Source organism: Perca fluviatilis, chromosome 8 (assembly GCF_010015445.1).
Source record: "Perca fluviatilis chromosome 8, GENO_Pfluv_1.0, whole genome shotgun sequence".
In the NCBI taxonomy this organism is placed as follows: Eukaryota; Metazoa; Chordata; class Actinopteri; order Perciformes; family Percidae; genus Perca; species Perca fluviatilis.
In genome coordinates this window covers 14,902,418-14,922,053 of record NC_053119.1, presented here as the reverse complement: position 1 = coordinate 14,922,053, position 19,636 = coordinate 14,902,418, and the positions used below count along the sequence as shown (strand labels likewise).

General features: G+C 40.5%; 1 protein-coding gene across 1 annotated transcript; it reads left to right on the top strand.

The window, feature by feature from the left end:
* Positions 1–2,777: 2,777 nt before the first annotated feature.
* elapor2a (endosome-lysosome associated apoptosis and autophagy regulator family member 2a) lies at positions 2,778–18,881 on the top strand. The gene is made up of 22 exons (XM_039808414.1): positions 2,778–3,064; positions 4,597–4,717; positions 6,264–6,453; positions 6,532–6,679; positions 7,558–7,647; positions 8,584–8,689; positions 8,809–8,961; positions 10,002–10,090; positions 10,196–10,376; positions 10,480–10,608; positions 11,854–11,944; positions 12,055–12,157; positions 12,252–12,389; positions 14,405–14,668; positions 15,205–15,378; positions 15,493–15,679; positions 16,494–16,590; positions 16,687–16,788; positions 16,899–17,025; positions 17,267–17,445; positions 17,894–18,062; positions 18,163–18,881. The coding sequence occupies exons 1-22, from the start codon at positions 2,969–2,971 to the stop codon at positions 18,229–18,231; spliced, it is 3,003 nt and encodes a 1,000-aa protein (XP_039664348.1). The 5' UTR covers positions 2,778–2,968; the 3' UTR covers positions 18,232–18,881.
* Positions 18,882–19,636: the final 755 nt, after the last annotated feature.

Genomic DNA, 19,636 nt, shown 5'->3' with positions numbered 1-19,636 from the left:
TGCATTTCAAAATAAAAGGGTTGAATTTATACAGAAAAATCAAATACCACATTCAACTGTGTTTAAAGATGAATTACAGGTGTACCTTTGGTCCAACTAATTCATTGGGTGGCAAGTTCAAATGAATAGGCTACAGTTTGGTCATAGTGCAGAGATGACTGAGATTTAAGAAAAATAGTATTGGTGCCCAGAAATATAGGGCAGAGCCCAGAAATGTAGGAGTAAATACTATAAACTATTGATTGATTAATTGCCACAGTATTGTTTTTTTTGTTTGTTTTTTAAATATATTGCCCACTCTAATCTATATTGCTCTTCTGTTTTACAATGGTAATGTCACCCTCTTGCTCCCCAGACATCTTCTCCTAAGCAGTGTCCCAATCTGTTTCTGAAGGTTGGGAAGATTGTGGTACACTCTGATAGCAGCAGGACTCAGTCTTGTAGTCCGGAGGAAAGATAGATTTAGATTTATTGTCCAAAAGGGATATTGTTTCCACAGCCAGTACACATCGCAACACACAGCAACATACATATATACACTTGTCAACATACAAATATAATCAGTACACAAAATCTCTGTGAATGCATTCATCATCAGCGAGGCAGATTGTTCAGGGCTGCTATTGCAGAGGGGACAAAACTCCTGCTGAAACGAGCTCTTCGCCATTTGAGAGGCCTGTATCTCCGGCCAGATGGAAATAATGTGACGTGTTGATTGAAGGGTTGATCAGTGTCATTTGCTATTGTAAGTGCTAGGAGTGTGCTGGCTCTGAGCTTCATATCTGAGAGATCGGGAGTGGGCAGGCAGATGATTTTGGAGTCAGTGTGTATGATGCTGGTAAGTTTGTTTTTGTTGGAGACGGTTAACATGGTGACTGACTAATATTAATAAAACATTTACACTTGCATTTATTTATTTAAGAGTAGACATTGCTTATGTAGTAGACCTCAATCGTAATATCTGTCTTCTAAAGATGTATTTCAATAAGCCCTCATGTAAATATATTCAGTTTGTTTCCCTCTCTTTCTCATTTAAAAAAACTAAATCTGTTATGAACACACAGAGTCTCTCCAACATTCTTTCTTCTTGAGGCAGCTCCGTGTTGTGAGTGTAACACACCCTGACAAATTGAACCTGGGTGTGATCATGAAACATGCATGAGCTCTTTTGTCTCAGGATGTAAACAGAGATATAGTTTGCACCAACTATTTAGAAACTTAGAGGGGATATAGTTGCAAGTGTATTTAATAAAAAGCATGTGATAACTGTGTGTATTGCGATGGAAGATATATATTGTTTGCAACATGTTAATTCTGATAGAATAGGCTACTTAAAGCTAACTTATAGTACGAGGGTAGAACTTGGTTAAAAGAGAAAGCTGGATAATATTTTACTTATATGACAGCAGCAAAAAAACAAATGACGGAGCAGCTACTGGTCATATTCTTGCGGAACTGTGGCTCTTAAAGACAGTAACACATTGGATTCAGTGGGATTCCCTCTAAGAAGTAGAACAATGGTGCCCAACTATCATTACACTACTAAAGAACCACCATTGCACTACATTAATAAAAAGGGTGTTAGATGTTGAAATACATCTTTTGGAAATTGATAACTATCATAAAGAGGAATTCTGTCATAAACAGGAATTCCTGAATATACTGTTTAGACACATATTGTATATTCACTTTTGCTCAATGTAAACAATACATTGGTGCAGCAAGCTTGATTGAAATGATTGCAAGGGTGTCCTGAGAGGGCCTTATATTCTGAAGGTTAACAGTTGAACACTATTTTACAATAATACATTTCTTGCTTCGCCTTTTTCACTCTACCTCTGTATGATGAATTAAGCCTCATCAGCACAGCTGTTACTGTCTTCATTTTAACCAACTATTCACACCTTAATGAGAGGCATAAAACTAGCCTCTCTGAAGCCACAGTTTGCCTTTTTGCCACAGCACAGGTCCTGCACTTTGCAGCTGAGTAAACGTTGCTCCACAAGCCAGACCGTTACTAAATTAAGCCATTTATGTGTATTAACATCATTCAAAATACAAACTGAATGTTTTCATTATAGGCTGATAAATAGGCTAATACACAGCAGCCTACAATATGTAATCCATCTTTTTTAGCAGTAATGTTGTAGCAGAGCTCTGCTTCCCTCTGGCGGCCAGTGATATGGACTACAATGGTTGGGATGTGAGAACAACAGCCTACAGTGCATCCAACCGAAGCTGTTTTCAAGATAAAGATGAATACAAAATGCAGCTTGGTGCTTTGAAAATGTTATTCTCACAGCGACATTAGTCTAAACAAATATGCAATAATTACCTCGTTAGAGGCTGTTAACTTGCCTTTAGAGCTTACTTTTATATTTCACGTAAGCTAAATATAGCTTACAAATGATATCGTGCATTTCTGTTTTGATTTGTTAAAGCGTCAAGATAACAAAATATATTTTTTCCTGAGCGACGTCATAGTAGCGTCAGAGGCGGTGGTTAAAGGCACACACGCAAAGCAGCGTAAAGTCAGCCAGACAAATACCAGACGTATTACATTTTCATCTTCAAAATAAAGTGACAAAATAGTTCATAAAAATTGGAGGCAATGGACACTGATGTAGACTACATACAAACTATATTGTATCACAATTATTGGGGGAAAAACAGGCATGAATAAATAAACTGGTGACAAATCTGTCCCTCACACATGCGTCACGACTTTTACTTTAGAAACATTAACCGGAAGCACTCTTTTATTCTGCCCAGTGTGATGGTGATGATGAGGCCGCCCTGGAGCGCACAGTCTGAGGATAATCGCAGGTGGTAAAGGTTACAATCTGCCGACAAGAGGCGACAGAAGCAAATGTCGATCTGAAGCAGAAATGTTTCTGGCTCAGGTTTAAGATACAATTATCCATCCTGGATCGAGGTTGTTGTTTTTTCTCCCCCTTGATGCTCTACGATGCGGTCCTCGGCTTGGTTCGTGGCCAATTGCGCTCTCATCCTCTGCACGCTCCGGTTGATTGACGGGGCCAACGGACTGCGACTGTGTAGCGAGGTGAGAGATGCCATATTCGATCGATAACGCTTCATCGTGTTTCAATGCTTCCGTTTTTATTGTTTATTGAGCTCACTACAGGGGATGGCAATAAGAAAAACGCGCAGCTATGGCTGCACACGCTGACAGCGACTTGGTAATCCAGATATCAAATAGCCTACGACAAAAAATGTATGACACGTTTCCGGGCCGATTTATATGATGTTTAAAATTCATTCCCTCATCATCTTTAGCAGCAGGTTGGTAGACAAAATGCACATTGCTCTCTTTGTAAAGAGAACAAGTTTGAACAACAAAGGGGAGCACGGATCTCTGATGGGGTCTGGTGTATGTTGAACTTCAGCACTCAGTGCTGTTCAGGCTGTTATCAGTTTCCTGCATGGACTGGCCTTTCCTTCCCTCTGGTCTGGCTCAGCTCAACACCTCCTCAGTCCAGGCTGGCAGCTCAGTCACACAGCAGACAGTCCCAAGATAGAGGAGCAACATTCCTTTTGAGAGTTATTGGCTCAATCTCTCTTTTCACACTGGCCGAGAGATTACTGCAGCTCTCCAGTGAAGTGCTATGTGGTGCTAAATTTTCTGGGATGACAACGTATGCCATCAGAGCTGATATCTTGTGTTAAAACTCAAAGTGCATTCAGGAGTGAAATGAAGTGAATGAAACATGGATTGAGATGAGTATTGAAAGTCTATCAGTGATTAACAATAGCTCTTTGGAGGAGTCCCAAGAGATAATGAGTGCAACATAGTTCAGGATACAATCCTATTCTCAGTACATTTCTCATGTCTCAAATCACTGCAACTGTAATGTCAAAACATTGACTTTGGTCGACAATTATGCTCGATTCTGCTTTTTTTTCCTTATCGTCAGTGTGACTGAGCAATATTTCCAGACCCACAGACACCAGTGGAAATAATTCCTGTCACACCAACAGCTTCCATGTGCTGCGGTGTCAAAATCTGGTTTTGCTCAGGGAGCAACATTATGTAAACTGTCAGAAATTAGGCCACCCTCCTCTGTAGATGGAAAGATGGAGAAAAGCTCTGTGGAGGAGAGAACATCAAGCTAATGGTGTTCACTCTAGACAACTATAAGGTGTGATTATCAAATGTCTTAAGTGTTCATGAAGCTGAAAATGTGAAAAGCTGCTGGTAAAACGCCTCCGCCTGCTGCCATCCCCCCTATTCCCATCGCCGTGGAGATGGTATGTTGTGTATTCAGGGCAGAAGAGTGGTTTTAGCTTTAGAGATAACGCAGCGTAACAAGCGGTCATGTTTTGTAAGGCCCAAGCAGCTGGATACGGAAGTTAATTTCAGTGCTGGTTGCTAATGCAGTAGCACCAGCCATTTAGTCTGCTCTGATGTATTGTCACCCAGAATGAGATGAGTCAGGGCTCTGATGTGGGTGGAGGCCTCTTGTGGTGTGATGTTTACTGACCTGCCTCTGACCTACATTTGCTCATAATTTGGATCCAAGACTGTCGTGGCCACTGATTTCTTATGCAGATGTTTTGTGTGTGTGTAATTGGCAGACGGACTACTACTATGAGTACACAGAGTGTGACAGCACAGGATCTCGGTGGAGAGTGGCAATCCCGCAGAGGCCCGGGGCCTGCACTGGACTACCAGAGCCAGTACGTGGCACAGAGTGCAGTAAGTATATGTGTGGTGTGTATGTGTGTGTTAGTGAATGTTGATGTGGGTATCTCACCTTCTTATCAGTAGCCAGGGATTTTCACCACCACAATCTGGCTGACCGAGTTTGGATATCCTCCAACCAAACACAGAGCAAAACCACAGGCCAATACTCTGAGAAAAAACGCTGTCACATAATTACTTTTTGGTCAATCATTAATGGGTCATGTTGGTGCACACAAGAATTGTATGTGTCTAATATGAGATGCAGTAACTGGTGACAGATGTTGGGGTTCCTCAAACATCTGTCACTATGAGGAAATCTGTCCAAACAGTAAGTTTGCAGAGTTGGTGCTTTTGAATGGACACAGTTATTCACAGGCAAATGTAAGTAATTATTATAGTATTTGTCAGTGCTAATGTTTTGCCATGGAAACAGGTCTGCTAAGTAAAGGGTGTGTTAAATTCTAGTTTTTGTTGAGAGGTGGGGGGGGGGGATCCCCCGCAGACATCTCAATTGTGGTGAAAGGTGCCTTATCACAGTGGAGCCAGGAAGGCAGAAAAGCATATTAATATTCGACAAGGCGGTCATACAATTTGTTCTTTGTTAGACCTTTCTAGAACTGCTGTCACAACACCACTTCACTAATGGCTCAGATGAGATTATCATTGGTAAAATCTACGTGTAAGATCTTGAAAGATCACTCGCAGAATAGGGTGCATGTTAATGGTCAGCTAGTGTTTTCTAACATAGATATTTTAATGTATAAACTGCATAAAATGGAAACTATTCTCATGATGATAATGGATCAGGAAGGTGAAATGGCTTGTAGAGCTAACTCTCTTAACGCCTTTTGTTATATTGATATTTTTCTGTTTTCTTCTTCCTGTTCAAACTCGTACATATTTCACTAGAAGAACACCAGACACTTGTTTCCTCATAGTAATTGGACACACTATCTAGCATAGGTTATGAGGGTGCTATCAATTGCACCATAATGCACTGCAAGAGGCCCAATTGATAAAATTAACTGTCGCCTATTAATTATGTCACCATGGAAATGAGTTCCACAGCAAACTATCCTTAAATCAAATCACACCTACAAGCACTTCCTGCTGCACACATTGACACACAGCACTTACCCTCACAGTGTGCTACACAGATGCTAACCCACACACCTTTTGCATTGGTTGCTTAATTTGAAGCATAAAAGGCATTACAATGACTGGCATTTGACCAGCTCAGGTATGATGAAAAGCTGGCACTGTTAAAACAGTCAAACAATTGGCAAACACAGAAGACATTATGGCTCAGTGGAAAACAGGAAAAAAAGACAGTGTGAAACAGGATGTAAGGATTAAGTTCCCTGATCACAGGGGCTACATTTTACTGAATGTGGCAGTGATTTGCATGACTTTTTCTCTGTCACCTTAGTCTATGTATGTTCTATATTAGGTGTATGATTTTTGCAGCAGAATGCAAAGACGGTTAAGAAATGACTTATTCAGTGTGATATTCTTCTTCTTTCCACCCCTCTGTACCTTGTCTCTCTGTGTCCTCTAGCCTTCTCATGCAAGGCTGGGGAGTTCCTTGAGATGTCGGCTCAGGAGTGTACCCAGTGTGCAGCAGGAAGCTACTCCCTCGGCAGTGGCATCCGCTTCGACCAATGGGATTCCATGCCTGCTGGATTCAGTAGCCTGGCAACCTCACTGGAAAACAGTCCACACGGAGATGACAGGCCCACCTGCAACAGGTGTGTGAGTAGACCGCAAGGAAAAACAGAAATTCGGATTTGAAGTGTATAATTAATTTGAGATATTCTTCCTTGTAGTTCTTCCTGGGTGCCTCAAGGAAACTATCTTGAGTCCAACAGGGATGAATGCACAGTCTCTCTCATTTATGCTGTTCATCTGAAGAAAAAGGGCTCTGTCAGCTTTGAGTACCAGTATCCAGACAACAATCTGCTATTTGAGTTCTTTGTAAGTTTTAAACATTCATTAGATTATATCTTTTTCCTTCTTGTTTGTCTGTCGATCTATCTATCCATCTATCTGTTTAAGTGGATGCTGTTTGTTTGTTTGTTTGTGTGTTCACTGCCAGTGAAATGTTTTTGGACACCCTGTAGAGTACTTCCGTATTTCTTTTGTTAAATCTCAAGCAATTTACTCGTCATAAATGCCCTAAAAATGTAATGGCCACAATGCTAATGTTAATGAAAAAAAAAAAGCTAGATCTAATTACAAATTGCCCCAGATATTTGTCATTCTAATTAGATGCATGAATCAGACAGCATACTATACTATACTAGACCTAAATTGTTGTATTTGAGACCTTTTTCATGGCAGGCAGGCAGGCAGCAATATTATTGGCTGCATTCATTGGCTGTACCAGTTCTAGGGCCCTGGTATTGTGCATGCTGGCTCACTGACGTGGCTTACTGATTGGGTCACCTAAATAGAACAGAGCCATAATTAATGTTATTATTTGCACCTCTACTTTTGTTTGCTATGGCAAGTTAAATTAGGGTGGTGTGGGGGTGGGGGCTTATTATTAAGCAATTATTGCTTAATTGAAGGCAGGTGTGCCAAAAAGATTTAAGATTTGAAGTTAATCAAATTTTGGTGATCTGTAAACTGAGGACATTTTAGATTTTATTTTTTTTACATTATGAAAGACCAATGTTTTATTGTTTAATAAAGTTGCCCCCACAAAAAGACATTTCTGTCTCGAGACAAAAAGTCACGTCAATATTTTGTATTGTGCATCAGTGTAAATAATGTATATTGTACTTATAAACACTACCATAAAATAGGTGAGAGTTTCAGCTGATGGACACGGATGATTTGTGTGTGTTTAGATCCAGAATGACCAGTGTCAGGAGATGGATCAGTCTGCTGATACAAAGTGGCTCAAGCTCACCAATAATGGTGAATGGGCAACCCATACGGTAAGTGTTGCATGCCGTAAGATAAACTATAGCCACGGAGGACACATCTTTGGCAGCTGGCCTGGGTCTCTCAAAATAAATGTGTTGAACTCAGGCGGAGCAGTAAGAAATGGGTGGATACAAGCAGGAAGCCTGTTAGTACACAGTAAAGTATGATTTATGGTCCCGCAGAGGCTCCACGCAGAGCTTTCGCCGTCGCCAGCTTAAGTGGCCTGAAGTTTATACTTGTGCATTGGTGTGTGTGTCGGTCTCCTTAAGAGAATAGAGCCGGCGTGTGCGTGTGCATGTGGTAGAGCGATTGAGAGAGTAACGGCGATTATCTTCGGAGTAAGTAGCGACTCTATAGTTCTAGTAAGAGAAACAAAGTGTCTCCCCTGTGCTTTCTGACCACAGTGGGAAATCTGTAGCAGGAAAAGTTAACCCTCTCCTTGATTTCATGTTGTTTAAGGAGAACCAGGAAATGAGTAGGGGGAAATGCAACGCTACAAGTCACAGCTGAGCGACCTGCGTCGCTGCAACATGTAGTTACATTTTTCGAGAGGTGCACGTCAGGGTTACTATGTATCTACGTATGTAGCCAATGCGTAGATTTAACGCAGAAGCATAAATCATGCTTAAGAGGCTGGCATCACTTATTGTTGTTATACTGTGAAATTAGTTGCTATATGTACATAGTTCAGTTGTTGCACTGTAGGTAAAACAATTAATTGTAATGTGGGATCAATATGTGGATCTTCTTAAAATAGCATATTAATAGTATTTTTTTCCTTTAGCTTATGGGTAGCTATAGGTAGCATGTGTTATGGCAGCATAGTTTTGTGTCCGTTTAATTGACATGCTGTATACACCAATCCAATCAGAGTGTTTTCTGTTGAAGTTTGAAGCCTTTTTTCTCCTCTACTGCTTGACTATTGCATGAAATCATGTGTATTCTAGGTGAACCTGAAATCTGGCACCAACATCCTGTACTGGAGGACACGTGGGGTCCTGATGGGGAGCAAAGGGTTGAAGCCTGTTTTGCTTAAAAATGTTCAAATAGAAGGTCGGAAACATATTTTAATCTCTTTTTCCCAAACTTCTCGCTGTAATCAATGACACATCAATCAAAAATTCAGTTTTTATTTTCCTTTTCATTCTCTATCTGTCATTTCCTTCTACCAGGAGTCGCCTACACATCGGAGTGTTTCCCTTGTAAGCCGGGGACGTTCAGCCGAGTCCCAGGCTCCACCAAATGTGAACCCTGTCTTCGGGACACCTACGCTGGCCACGGTGCCAGCTCCTGCACCCCCTGTAACACTACCACTCAGTATGCAGGTAGGAACACACTCTGAAACACAGAAAAAAAGATGTGCACGTTGAATTTGTGGAACAACCCAATGAAACTGCTGTGCAGTGTTCAGAGTAGCCTAATTGTTATCAGTGCTGCTCGCTGAAGCACATAACACACAGCCAAAGGATAGAAAGGGAGCTCGTCCTATTTTCACCCACATTAGTCAAACTTCAAAAGAAGAAACATGCTTGTTAGTTCAGTGCGGAGGGCTTGTGTGATCGCAAGGGAGTAGCAGATTTTGGCAAATGATGTAGCAAGTATACTCTTGTATTTTTCATAAAGCTCCTATAATACTTGCATTTTACACATTTTGTTTTCTAATATGCTGCTTCTGAGGATAAAAGCAATATGCTCCCTATTCCCTATTCTAGGGAGCATATTACTTTTTTCTCAACAGGGATTTACTACAATACATTTCCCCATGTAAGACAGTCACTGTACTAGACCCCGTTATTTCAAATAGTACATAAGTTATGATAACAGAAATCTGAATGACCTGACAGTTTTTGTCCTTTTGTGATATTGTAATTGTATTGTCTAATGAAATGAAAGTCTAATGAAAGACTGCTTTCCCCCCTCCTCTATCATTTGCTTTGATATCAGGTCTATATCTTGTATATATCTTCCCATTGGCATGTTAAAATTCATATCATATGATGCGGTTAATGCATTTACTAGAGTACTCGGAGCACATTACATAATTTAATTTATTATACCTCTTTTTGCATATTGTATGACTCTTTTGCTTTACTGCTGTTTTTAGCAGAGTCTCCTGCCAGAGCGCTCTTCTTTAAGAGCACATTATTCTTTCTATTCTTTTATTCCTCAACTGCATTTATTTCTTTAATGGGTAAAGCAGATAGCAAAATATGTGATCATATTTTGCTTTACTCATTAAAGTGCTAAAGTATTTGTGGGGTTCTGTGTAAATTTTAAAATATCTTCTGCACTTTTTTAAATGATTGATGACATATTTTCTTTTGCTAATGTAGTTTTATTTTTGCTTTATCACCAATTTCCCAAGCCCAGGGATCTGCGATGTGTAAGGACAGACCTCCATGTTCCAGGAAGGACTATTTCCAGATCCACACAAAATGTGACCACGAAGGCAAGGTGAGAGAAATTAGGCCACCGCTAGATTAAATACTCAGAGACGTCCAATTCTGTGATCACAGTTTCTGTTCTAGTCCATCACCCTCCATCTCTGTGTAATTTCAGACGCAGGTCATATATAAGTGGATTGAACCTAAAATCTGTCTGGAGGGTGTGACTGGAGCTGAGTCATTGCCTCCAAGTGGAGAAAGGGAGCCCTGCCCCCCCTGTAACCCCGGTTTCTATAACAATGACACGGCCACCTGCTCCCCATGCCCACCTGGGACATATTCTGATGGGAAGAAACGTACTGACAACTCTGTTGATATATATTTTATTCCTCCTTGTTTATTTTCCTTCAGTTACTTTTGTTTTTCCTAATTGTGTTTTTCTTTGTGTTCATCCCACAGCATGTACGCAGTGCCCAGCAGGCACTGAGCCCTCCTTGGGTTATGAGTTTAAATGGTGGAATATTCTTCCTCCAAACATGAAGACCAGTTGTTTCAATGTGGGCAACAACAAATGTGACAATATGAATGGTGGGTATTTCTGGCAACATAAGTACGTCTAGTAGTGCTCTCTCTCTTTATCTTGGCCTTTCTCTCCCTGTATGCCTCTCTTAAAGGAACATGTGACCATTGTGGGATATACAGTATGCTTTAGGGCTGCAACTAACGATTATTTTCATAGTCGATTAATCTGTTGATTATTTTCTTGATTAATCGATTAGTTGTTTGGTCTATAAAATGTCAGGAAATGGTGAAAAATGTGGATCATTGTTTCCCAAACGCCCAAAATGACCTCAAATGTCTTGTTTTGTCCACAACTCAAAGATATTCAGTTTACTGTCACAGAGGAGAGAAGAAACTAGAACATATTCACATTTAACAAGCTAGAATCAAAGAATTTTTACTTTTGTCTTAAAAAAAAATTACTCAAACCGACTAATCGATTATCAAAATAGTTGGCGATTAATTTAAAAGTTGACAACTAACCGATTAATCGATGAATCGTTGCAGCTCTAGTATGCTTATAAGCTTTGTTGCAAAAAGTAAGAGTTGAAGATTGATCCCACTCTCATGTCTGTAGGGTAAATATGACACTAAAGCCAAGAGATGCTTAGCTTAGCTTAGCTTAGTTTAGCACAACATAACACGTAAATAAAAGGAAAAAGTGACCCTGGCTCTGTCCAAAGGTAAGAAAATCCACCTACCAACACCTGTGACACTCACTGATTATATCTTGGAGTATTTCTTGGCAGGAAGCCAATAACCTTTTTGGAGTTTCCACTGGTTGCCTGGCAACCACACAGTGACAACAACACTCCAGGACGTTAATCCCCACATAGCCCCCTGTAAAACTACAACAAATTGGTTTTACACTTGTAGCTGTTTTCCAGTCTTTGTGCTAAGTGAAGCTAACCGGCTGCTGGCTTTAGCTTTATTTTTACCATACAGACATGAGAGTGGTATTGATTCTCTCATCTGATTGTCTGCAAGAAAGGAAATAATCATATTTCATACTATTGTTGAACTATTCCTTTAATGTGATTGACGAGTCAATGTAGAGTGTGTGTGTGTGTGTGTGTGTGTGTGTGTGTGTGTGTGTGTGTGTGTGTGTGTGTGTGTGTGTGTGTGTGTGTGTGTGTGTGTGTGTGTGTGTGTGTGTGTGTGTGTGTGTGTGTCTATCTATCTATCTATCTATATCTATCTATATCTATCTTTAATATATCTTTAATATATCTCTTTAAATAGTTGGCCAATGTGATTTGTTTTGTCCTTTAGGCTGGGAGGTGGCCGGTGATCATATCCAGAGTGGAGCAGGAAGCTCAGATAATGATTACCTCATCCTCAACATCCATATTCCTGGCTTCAAGTTAGTACTGTGATGTTATGTTTTTCAGTATCCATCACTCTCGTCACTCAGCCGTCTGTTTCTTTTTGTTGTCACAAATTCTAGCCTTCTCTGTTTGAATCTGCCACCAGGCTCCCTACGTCAATGTCAAGCCATTCTGCGACGGAGTTTGGTCGCATTACATTTGAGTTTGAAACTGTGTGTGTAGCTGACTGTGAGCTCTACTTCATGATGGTGAGAATAGCTCCTGACACGTTTGCTGCTATATACACATTGTTATCTAGGTGATGTGAATGAAATGAACGTGTTTTTTTTGGGGTTTTTTCAGGATGTAAACAGGAAGAGTACTACGGTGGTGGAATCATGGGAGAAAACAAAAACAAGACAGACCTACACACATGTTATGACAAAGAATGCCTCGGTTTCCTACACATGGGCTTTCCAGAGGACTAACCAACCTTCAGATGTAAGTATTAGCTGCCCAGTTTCATTTATATTCACATTAGGGCTAGCAATATAATGTTTATTTTTTTTAGTAACTATCTTTATTATTCTTTTGTGGCATTTTTTTGTATTCTCAGTTTTCTTGTTTTATAAAAAAACTCAATAAAGCAATTATTCAATAATGTCCCCCCTGAAATGATTTCTTAAAGACGATTACCCAGCAAGTTCACATATATAATGGCATTCTCTGTATATAATGTGCTCAGCTGTGGAGGCCAGGCCACTGACCCAGGATTTGGCTTCTTGGTCCTTCAAAAAATCAGGCGAACTGGCCTGCCGTCTGGTGGTTCAACCTTCATATTCATTGTCTTATGTCCAGAAACAAGAACACTTCCTGACAGTTTTTCAGAGCTTATTCAGCAAGTTCAAACAACTGCTGGGACAGCCTTTAGTCTTGCAAATCCACTCCACACTTGGTACACCCAACACTCCCTTCTGTTTGGTATTAAAGATACTATCTGTCGTGGTGTTAGTGTTTAAACGAAACCACAAATCAAACAGACTATTTCATCACTGTCCTCACTTACTGTAGGTGGAGCTTAAATGGTTAACTTGCCCTTTTAAAGTATTTGCAGGAGTGTGGGCATTTCAAGTGAGGGCAGAACTACATCTTGTATAAAGGTTCAATACCTTGTGTTGCGATCCACTCATGTGTAGGGGTTGGTGTTGAAAAAGTCCGGCAAAAGGTAAAGATAATTACCTCTTCTGAAGAGTCCATCATGTTTTTTAATTCTCCGTGTCCTCCTTGCTGGCTACGTAGCAACTGTGTGGAGGAGGGGTGGGGGTGAAGCGCGATCACGGAAGCCTTGTGTCATGTGGATGCACCAACATAATTGTTGTCATTACTTTGAATTCCTCATGGGGGAGACAGAAACTACGCACTATAACTTTAAAGGTGCCCTGCCACACATATTTCATTACTTTGTGATAATGTCTGAAGTTCTATCATGGACTCTGTAACATTTTTTGTGGAAAAAATGCCTTGGTTACCTTGTTTCAAGTCATTCTAGTGTGCTATAGAAATCCTGCAGGAAGACTCAGCTCAATTTCTGCCAGTTCTCATTAATATTCAACAAGCTAAGCTATTTGAATCTGATTGGCTAACAGCTAGCCAATGAGAGCCTGGCTGTCAGAATCCTTTACCCAGCCCAACTGGGCGAGCTAATGAATAGTAATGAGCTCAGGCAATATGATGTCAGACTGACCAGGTTTTGTAATTGGCCTGATTTCTCTGCTTATTTCTTTTCAGTGGCTAGAGCTGACATAGGAGGTAGCAGTTCATTTTCACATTCACAACATAACACAAACGCATATGGACCTAACATATTTAAAAAAATGCAAGTAAAAACGGTTTTGTATGGCAGGGCACCTTTTAAGGGGCGGTACTCGAAATACTGAAAAGAACAGCGGGCTGGGATTCCCTCCACACGGCTCTCACAGACCGTTCCCAAATATGTGAAAATATAATATGCTTTTTTTCACAGCCACATGCGCATGCGGCCAGACCGACTATCAAAAAAATCATGAGCTTAGAATTATAAGGTACTATCTCCGTTTAGAGTAGTTCTGAGATATTGAGCATCAAAGTTTTTACATCCCAGCTGGCAAAACTGTTATGTAGTGTAATCTACTATTAATAACTAACTAACTATAAAAATATTTTTTTAACAAAAATAACACCACACAGGCATTAATAAACACCTATTGGATCAGATTATGTCAAAAACTCAATTTCGACCAAAAGTGGAGATAGAACCTTATAATTCTAAGCTCACGAAATAACAGAGAAACTTGGATTACAACACACACAGGAAGTGTGACTTCATTCTCTGCGCAGGACACCATTACTCAACTATATCTTTACATAGAAAATATTAGTTTGCTGCTATATTAAAGTTCTGAATATCGAGTACAGCACCTTTTAAACTCCATAGCACCTATTCGCAGCATCAATCTGTACCTGTTTGTCTCTCTCAGGTACGCCGGTATGTCAACGACGTGGCGCGAATCTACTTCATCTCAGTGAGTAACGCTGTCGATGGGGTGTCCTCTGGGTGCCGGGCTTGTGCTCTCAGCACCCAACCCTCCAGCTCTGCGTGTGTACCTTGTCCACCTGGACACTACATAGACACGCGCACCAGCCAGTGCACAGAGTGTCCACCTAACACATACCTCGTCCCTCACACCACACCGGGTCCCGACGCCTGCAAACCCTGCGGACCGGCCAGCAAGTGCGACAAGGTTTGTTGGTGATGTGGAAAGAAAGCCTATTCTGATCAGTTGTTTTTGTGAAACTTTTAATTATTCATGACCTGCAACCATATCAGTCAGGAGAGGCTTCGTTGACAGGTAAAAAATAAGTTTATTCATCACATAATGCACAAGATTGAAATGTACAGAATCTTTGCCGATTAGACTCCATCGCTATGTAAATAATTTTACACAGCGAAGAACTAGATGGATGTAGGGGAGCGGGGCTTCTCGGGGAGGACCCAGGGTGCTGTGAATGATGACAATGAGGAGGGTTGCTCGATTTGCCTGTAATGACAACTGACAGCAGCAGAGAGAAGAACAGATTTTTTTAAAACAGGGGTACAATGATGTGATTGGCTCATGGAATTCATGGCAAATTCTGATTGGTTTAACCGAAGAGTTAATGCCCTAAATCAGCTGATCAGTTTAGAAAAGAGAGAGAGGAGAAAGCTTTAGACGTGTTCCTGAAATAATTTACGCTGAGCTTCATATACCTGTATTTATATTATTTAATTTTTTTACAGGACCACAGTTTTTGTTACAGTGACTGTCACTTCACCTACGCAGAGGGTAATGCCACTCTGACTTATGACTTCAGCCTCCTTGGGTCTGTAGGATCACTGATGAACGGTCCGAGCTTTACCTCCAAAGGAACAAAGTACTTCCACCACTTCAATATCAGCCTGTGTGGAGGAAAGGTGTGAAGAGATGGAAACACACACACATGCAGCAGAGAAAATACAATCAAAAGTTTGTGTGTACGAATGCAATGTCCTTGCTATTTGGTCTTTTTTTTTTCTTCTTCATTTAAGAGTCAGTTGGCGGAATGCACAGACAATGTAACAGACCTATCCATCACGGACTCCCAGAGAGAGAACGGCGAGGGAGCCAACGCTGTCAAGACCTTCATCTGTCAGTCAACAATAATCCCAGCTACTGGACGAGGCTTCCACACAGCGCTCGCCTCGCAGTCCATTAACCTGGCTGACACATTACTTGGTTAGTGAGCGTAAGATGCAGACAGTGGTGGTGCGGAGAGCTGCATTCGGTGGGTTTTATACTGCCAGCGTTGCTTTTAAAGATACATGTATAATGACAAGAAAAGGTTTGGTCTTTCAATATCAAATTTATGTTCAGAGAGAAAACCAAAGACATTAGTTGTACATTTTTGTAATGATAAAACCAGAATATGGCACTGAGAATTATGTATAATTTGTCAAAAGGGCAAAGATCCTTATGTGCTCAAGTGAGATCTGGTGTTTTGCCTTTGACTATTGAAACAGGACGATATGTTAATGTAGAAGAGGAAAAACGGATCTGTCCTTTGTGTTGTTTGAATGATATAGAAAATGAGTTCCATTTTGTTTTCTATTGTCCTTTTTATTGTGCACAGCGTGAGTTTTTGTTTTGTAGGATAAAAGCAGAGATTGATTTGGTAAATATGGATTATGCTCAAAGACTGAGATGGCTATTCACATATGAAACATATAAATTAGCCAATTATCTAGATAAAGCTTGGGAGAAGAGGACAAAAGCTCTTTATCGAGATGAATTGTAGATGAGAATTTGTTGATTGTGTGTGGTATGTGTGTATGTGTATATATGTGTATATGTATATATTTGTATTCATGTATTTCTCCAAATGATTTGTACATGAGACAGGAAAGATGTTTGTTAAATAAGTAAATTTGTGGTGTCTTGTAATCTCATGTGGGATGGGCCAAAATGTTTGGCATGACAGAAAAAAAACTAACTAACTAACTAACTGTACATACACACATCAAATCAATCTTTCTCTGTATATTATCAACAGGAGTAACAGTAGAGAGTACACTTGATGGAATAAGGGCGAGATCAGAGCTGTACCCCCAGACCTCCAAGAAAGTCCCTGATGTCAACTTCTACTACAGGTACCTCTATTATTTCAGATATTTTTTTGTTGTTGTCAAAAAATCGAGTACTCTAAAGTTCTGTCTTGGTTTCTGTTTTTTTTTTCCGTTGCTAAGGTCCTTGGAGGCGACCTCATCTTGTGAGTCAGGTCGGAGCGCAGTGGTGACACTTCGCTGTAACCCAGAGAAAAACGCTAAAGGAGAGCTCTCAGTTCCCAGGTACTACATCTCTGTCACTGTTTCTCCCATTCCCTGTCTAATATCCCATGTAACCCTTAACTATGCTGTGGTGTGGTGTAGAAGTGACAGCTCATTTTTGGCTATTGCAGCCAGTGCCCTGCGGGAACATGCGACGGCTGCACCTTTCATTTCTTATGGGAGAGCTCAGGAGCTTGTCCTACATGCACAGAGAGGGACTACCATCAGATAGAGGGAGCCTGCAAGGGAGCACAGCAGGTGTGTGTGGACAGTTATTTCATGAGTACTGGGAATAAGAATTTCGAGCCTGTTTTATACCCCTCCAGCCAATATGAATGCAAACACCCTTAAAGCTGAAAGTCTAACGAAAGACTTGAAAGTCTATTTCAAGTCTCCAAATACTTACAGACTGCACTGTATGTGAGGGATATTTGTATAAACAATATTCAGTGTATGTTCTGGCTTATTAAATGCTATATGTGTGTATGTCCTTCCTCAGGACCTGCTGTATGTGTGGACTGAACCGAAGCTGTGCATAGGAGGTGTGACCTTGCCTGAAAAGGAAACGTTGCCATGTGAGGGCATGGAGTTCTGGGTACGGCTCGGTGCAGGGCTGGGCGCTTTCACCGCAGTGCTGCTTGTCATCCTCATCTGCTACTTTTGGAAGAAGAGCAAAAGGTATGAATCACTTTTTTTCTTCCTGCATGCGTTTTCCCCCCCTTCCTTCTTTCTTACCTGTCTTCTCCTTTGACTTCTCTACTTCCTTCCTGTATTCCTTCTTTACTTTATTCTTCCCCATCCTTCTTACCTCTTTCCCTATACCCTCTCTTCCTCCTCTTTCTGACTCTTCCTTCCCACTTTTCTCCCTCCCTACTCCCCATCACTTCCCCTTTTCTATCTTCATGCCTACCTTACTAATTTCTTTTCGTTTTTCTTTCTCTCTCTCTTTCTTTTGCCACCAACTTTCTTTCTTTCCTACTTTCTCTCTCTCCTCCAAACTCCAGTTTGATCCCATCCATCCTGCTTTTGCTTTTCTTGTCACATTACAGTTTTTGTCAACATGCACAAGAACGACATTATGTTTCTTTTCCTGCAGTATTGATTTTGCCGCTTTTCTCTTTGCTAGGTTGGAGTACAAGTACTCCAGGTTGGTGATGTCTGCCAATAAGGAGTGTGAGATGCCAGGAGCTGACAGCTGTGCTGTGATGGAGGGAGAGAACGAGGGAGACATGGAGGATGAAATTGTGTACACAAAACCCTCTCTACTTGGCAAACTCAAAGCCATAGCATCCAAGGTGCGAGTCACAGCATCACTGTACTTTTACAGTAAGAAAATCTCACTATGCTTACTTTTTAAGCTATTAAAAAATTAATTTGTTTGTTTTTGATTTTTAGGGGAACGGAGAGCACTATGAACATGTGCAGCTAAACTCATCTCATTCGAAAGCGTTGGTATGGAGCTAGAGAGGTGGTAAAGTGAGGGGAGAGATCGCACCCTCAAGAAATTTTCCACTGAATGACCCCTTTAACCAACCACCCCCTTTATGAGCTCTGGTACCTGGAATACCAACTGTGTGTACACACACACACACACACACACTTCATGCACCTAGAGCCAGGTTCAGAGAAGTCACACGAACATGGTGGCCTTAAAGCTCGGTACGACAGAGCCGTCCAACTCAAAGCATAGTACTGTGAAGCTGGTGCGTGAGATAGACACTTCCTGGTAATATTCTGATTCAAACTGATGTCAGAAAGTCTATTAGAAGAGCTCAGGGTAAGACAAGGACCTATTTGATTGATGTTCTGGTTTATATTAATTTCAGTCTGTGTAGTGTCTGTTTCTTTAGACAGCCATGGTGTCATTTGCCATTAGGATCAGCATGGTGAGTGTGTATTCATTTCCCATTGACGTTTACACAGACTGCTCTATATTGTGTCCATATAAAGCCTCTATCTTCTCATCTGTTTGTTCTTTTGCTTAGTTGAAATTATTGTAATGAGGAGAAGCGTTCTGCTGACCAATTAAAAATGAAGATGTCATACTATGCGGATGAGGTTGGGGTGTTGACTGTCCATGTATGTTAAATAAATTATGATGTATTTATGTATAAGTGGACCCAGTTTGATTGATTGTTAACCAGTTCTTTTGAGAAATCCTCTAGAGGGCTTGGAGACAGATCTAAGTGACATTGTGGTTGAGAAATAGATTTCAGCTATTCAATTTAATTGCTGAATAATGTTGAATGTTAAAACCTGAACTGAAAATTTGGGCTTTTGTTTGGAACTAAAAGTCCAGTATCAGTCGTGAAAATGTTAGCGAATAAATGCATTGTTGACCCTTTTTTGGGCAACAATTGAGCTGTGAAGTCAAATAGCCAATATTGTACTTTATACTACATTTTATAATTAAATTGACAGGTTTTTCTTTCAAATAATTTCTCATAATTACAAGATTTCGACTTGTAATGAGAAGTGCTCACTTACAGAGTTTCCCTAACATAAGATCATCTTAACAACAATGAACATTTTTAATGGAGTTCTCTGCAAACCCCCCCCCCCCCCCCCCCAACAAATCACAATGGTTTCTGATCCGCATAGCAAATAGACAAAATAAATGTTAAGATGATTTATATTACAGGATTTTGAGCTCACGATTACCTGATAAAATGTCATATTCACAACTGTGGGAGTAATGGTATACGTTGGAGGTTTTTACTTCCTTTGTAGACATTCATCTATCCAAATGTATCTTGTGTGGTCCAGAATAATTCAATGCTTCAAAAGCCTCTGTCACTTTGCTTACTAAACCATTTTATCAAAGTACAGTGCTTTGGCCTGCCTTTATATAAAAGCTGTGATATGTTGG